Source organism: Panulirus ornatus, chromosome 58, assembly GCF_036320965.1.
Source record: "Panulirus ornatus isolate Po-2019 chromosome 58, ASM3632096v1, whole genome shotgun sequence".
In the NCBI taxonomy this organism is placed as follows: Eukaryota; Metazoa; Arthropoda; class Malacostraca; order Decapoda; family Palinuridae; genus Panulirus; species Panulirus ornatus.
This window is the reverse complement of record NC_092281.1, coordinates 28,935,648-28,940,338: the sequence shown is the minus strand read 5'-3', so window position 1 is coordinate 28,940,338 and position 4,691 is coordinate 28,935,648. Positions and strand designations below refer to the sequence as shown.

At 43.0% G+C, this 4,691-nt stretch overlaps 1 protein-coding gene across 1 annotated transcript; it reads left to right on the top strand.

Moving 5' to 3' along the window:
• The first annotated feature begins 681 nt into the window (after nt 1–681).
• On the top strand, nt 682–4,011 carry LOC139766806 (uncharacterized). The gene is made up of 3 exons (XM_071695725.1): nt 682–761; nt 1,692–1,729; nt 3,163–4,011. The coding sequence occupies exons 1-3, from the start codon at nt 722–724 to the stop codon at nt 3,838–3,840; spliced, it is 756 nt and encodes a 251-aa protein (XP_071551826.1). The 5' UTR covers nt 682–721; the 3' UTR covers nt 3,841–4,011.
• The last annotated feature ends 680 nt before the right edge of the window (nt 4,012–4,691 follow it).

The window sequence follows — 4,691 nt, the reverse complement described above, 5'->3', positions numbered from 1 at the left end:
GAAAAGAAAACGGTAAAGGAATATTGGAAGAAGGCAATCTGTGAGGGATTTTGTTGGCTTGGAAAGTAGTTATCAGAACTTCCAAGCTTCAGAACGACTGTGACAAAGCAGCTATCGAACTTCTCTCGCGGTGAGCTGTGTAAATGAGTAATCGCTCGATAACCATGTCGTCCTGGGTGTGGTAAACATATCCCATGTTAACCTTGTACTTCTCTCAAGGTTTGATGAACATCTCTATTCCTATAGTTCCCAATTTTCCCTGGACACTACTTTATCATCCAAAAAAAAATTATCGTAGATACTAAACTGAATCGTTAAAATCTCCCTCATGGTTGCTTTTTCATATAAATGTAATGAGGAGAAACTGCCCTATACTTCAGAATGAGAAATCATAACCTACCGATAAGCTATCTTGCAAGTCCAGCTTGAAGAACAGTCAATCATTACTTTAATCGTAACTTCGTACCTAACGTTAACCCGAGCCACGACCACTGAAACATCGTCTGTTTAAAAGGAAAAAGACAATAGCTTCATAGAGGGTCGGTCAACGACACGCACAGTACTACAATGCCCAGTGATGCAAGAGACTTTCATGGGAGTTCTCTGTGCTTCAGTAAACTCATTCTGGGCGAGACGCAGCTTAGTCGGGTATATAAAGCGAAGGGAGGCGCCGACAGAGTCACAGATAGTCTTGCCTTCCACCTGTTAACAGTTCACTTTCATGATGTTAAAAGTTGTCTTGTGCGCCGTCCTTGTTGTTGGTGAGTCAAGTCAGGGATATTATTAGAGAACCTTAAGGTTTAGAAGAGGGGATTACATAATTACCATCTATCTGTATACAGTAGTAAACTTCTCACAATTCTTCGTACTTCCGTCTTTGTACGACTCCATACACTGGTGCGCAGTAAGAAAAATCTCGCACATCCTCTCTACGATACCCCGTCCAACTCTTTCTTGGTATTTATTTCACTCTTATCTTACTTACAAATACACCCTTTCATTATCCTGTTACCACTAATCCTTTCCATATTCGCATTCCATCTCAGAACTCCCATCTTTCATTTTTCCCTAATCCAGTCATACCTAACCCATAATCTACGTCTACAGTACAGTACTAAATTTCTCCAAACTCGTCTTGCACTTGTGTAGGCCTACTTCTGGGTATGTTGAACTGCTGTTGTCATCAGTCTGGTTCATAGCGCCAGACTATTGTAACATAAAACTAGTCGTAATTATCAAGCTCCAGCCACTTGTCTTTAGTGTTTAGTGTTCCAGTGTCTTTCGTTCTCACTGAATATAATCTTTAAACATATAAAAAACATCTTAGTTCATTCCAGACTTTTATTGTCCTATCTCACACTTTTAGTATCCAACTTTAAACAGAGCCATTTCACTCTCTCGAGCATTCACATTCAGCTTCCTTTGGCTCCTCTTCTGAACCCTTAAAGTTCTGAAGGTAACCTAAAATATTCAAAGTACCAACAAGTGCTTATGTTCTGTGAAGGATAATCGTAACACCATATATTTTATCATACGTCAAGATACATATATTCACATTGATGCAAGTGTAGATCATGTATGTTTATGATTTAGATAATCTCATGATAAGCTGAAGATATTTTGTATCTTAATCTAAACTTTTTATTGTTTTGAACCTTAAAAGTCAGAAACAATTTTTTTCTGTTTTTCAGGGGTGATTGGAGAGGAAAAGAAGACTAACGCTACGAGGGTGAGTTTGTCTTTTTAAAGTGAGGAGCAGCAGAATAGGATGTAGGGCGATATGTGTGTTTGCTGATGGTGGGAACTGTAATGCTGGGTGTCAAATGGCGATGGTGATCGAAGACTCTGACAGTGTTGGACGCTGTAGGCACTGGTAACTGGTGATTCTTCCATATGTCCATACGTCATCTGGACTAATGGGCATCACGGAGATGTAGGTTCGTCATCCAATTTGGACGTTTGTCGAGCTGTAGGTAAATCATGAATTCTGCCTGTGGGTTCTCGCTTTTGAGATGCCCATTATGTGAGACCGGTGATAAAATCGAATGCCTGCTCCATGCAAACGGCAGAATGATGGATATTTGGAGGTATCACTAATATATTCATAAAGTTAAGGTATATTCATCGATTCATCATCGGTTTATTTTTCATTAACGTTTGTAACTTAAGTTTATCGGCGTTAATTGATAATGCATAGTTTCAGGTTGTGAACAAGAACGTTTTCATGAACTTTGAGAAAGTCACCATCAACATATTTCCATAAATGTGTGTAAGAGGTGGAATAAGAAAATTCCATGATACGTAATTAGACTGACGAAACCACCAAATTCACCTTTGAGTCTGACGAGTGTTCTCATCAAACTGTCAATGCCTGCTCACGTAACGATTTTTTTTTTTTTTAGAATAATACCCTCGTGTCGTTTCTCATAAAGAAAAATCCAGAGGAACTCCATCATATTAAACGGAATTAAGTTAACATATGGTTGGCGCTCGCGTTAACATACCGTAAACGGGGTTTGATGAGTGACACCTTTTAACTTTTGAATGTTGGAGTTTTCTTATGCCACACTGTGTAGCCTTACATGTGCGACGCGTCAACCTGACTCTACTGAGTCATACTATGTTTCTACTCGGCTTCCAGGTCACTTGCTCTTCATCCTCATCCTTAACCTCAACCACTTACACGAACAGTTTGACGTCCTCGTTTGCTGATCAGTAATGACCAACAAAAACTCATGTCAACAGATTTTACTTAATGCCCTCAAGATGAATGTAGTTTGGTGTGCCAGTCCGACGGCGTTAATCAGAATGTATCTTGGACATCCGCGCGATATTAACTGTGGATGTAGTGTTAGAGCGGACTAGTGGAGGTGAAATGCGTTCACTAATAGCCAGTGATGGCACTGCGACTTGGTGTTACTTAACTGTAACAATATAGATCGTCTCCAGATGTAAGATTCTTTATCTTACCAACCGGAAACGAAATCCTAAATAATCTCAATCAAAATTGATGGCGGTTGACATCTCGCCTTCACCAGGACCTGTCCGACAGAAAATTGGTCTTCATCTTTACTATTTGCCTTTGAGAAATTATGGTCCTTAGTACAATGATACCACAGACCCATATCTTCTGTAATGACCCATGACTTTCCTCCTCTCCAGGATAAGCGAGGGTACTCGTCCGGTTCTCATGGTGGCTATGGTGGCGGTATTGGCGGCCATGGTGGTGGAGGCAGCTACCTGGTGGTCGGCGGCGGGGGTGGCGGTGGACATGGTCCCAGTGCCGCTGATGTTGCCAACCAAGCTGCCGCTCAAGCCACCGCAGCCGCCGCAGGTCTAGGAGGTGCAGCCCACGCCGCAGCTTCAGGAGCAGCATCGAGTGCCGCAGCTGCAGCCAGTGCTGCTGCACAGACGGCTCAGGCAGCGGCAGCCAGCAAGCAGGCTCAGGCAGCACAAATTACGCAGGCGGCACAGGGAGCGCAGGCCGCAGCCTTCGCCGAGGGCTCTCTGGCCTCTAAAGCCAACATCGCTTATCAGGCGGCCAAGGTAACAGCTTCCATGGCCCACAGTCTGGCCGCCAACATCGCTCAGATCCTCTCCGAGGCCAGGGCTCTGGCCAACCAGGCAGCTAACAGCCTGGCCGAGCAGCAGAACTTCCTGGCTGCCCAGAGGACCATGGCCTGGCAGGCTCAGCAGGCGGCCAACTCCCTGAACCAACAGCAATACGTAGCACTCAACGACCTGGAGGATGCGTCAGGCGCGGCCGCGCAGGCTCAGGCCGCCGCTACCAAGGCCATCAGCAGGGCCAAGGGCAACTCTGGCCACGGGTACGGACGCTAGAGTACATGTGTCCTCAGGTAACTTTAAGGTGGAAGGCTTGTGTTACATATCTGTGATGTGAAGTAACCCATGGAACGGCTTCTAGCAGTAATAAAATCTTCCTTTCGTGAATGTACAGAATATCCTTGTTTCTCTATGAGATTTGCCAGTGTATGTGTTTAATAAATTAGGTCGGAGAATCACTTAAGACTTTGAATCAATTGACAAATCTAAGTTCCAAGACTGAAGTATAAATCTTAGGGATGGTAGAGAGGTGGACAGAGGTGGAGAACTTGGTTGAATTCTGAATGATTTCAGTTGTAATGTACTTCAATATTTTTTCAGCCAAAATTATGACAGTTTATCTAACAATTCCCTAAGACCTAAATTTGCAAATATCTCATGGGTGGTGATTAGAAACTTCGATGAATCTGTTGGTGATAATTATGATAGAGATAATCTTTTTTAAGACTGTCTTTAATGCCTTAATGGTAAGGCTTCACGACGAAATCAAGTCCTCATCGAGGCCAGCTTAAGTGAAATATAAAAATGGGTTAAAGAGGTAGATAACTGATTCGAGGAGAAGGAACGGTTTATGAGCCTTTTGCATCACGGTAAACTTGCCTTTTAAAAGTTGTTGATAGTAGCTATTAGGAACGATTACCTGATTATGGCTGAGAAGTTGTCTTTCAAAAGAAGAGAGGCAGCAGTGACATGAAAGCACCTGTATTTAGCACCAGGGGTTACAGTGTGGTGATAAAAGAAGCCCAAGTGATTGTTTCATCCTTTACTATAACTGTCGTCATATGTTGCTTGTTTAGACCAGATGTACTCACCAGTCATTGCTCTATTGTGATAACCCCAATTGAGCT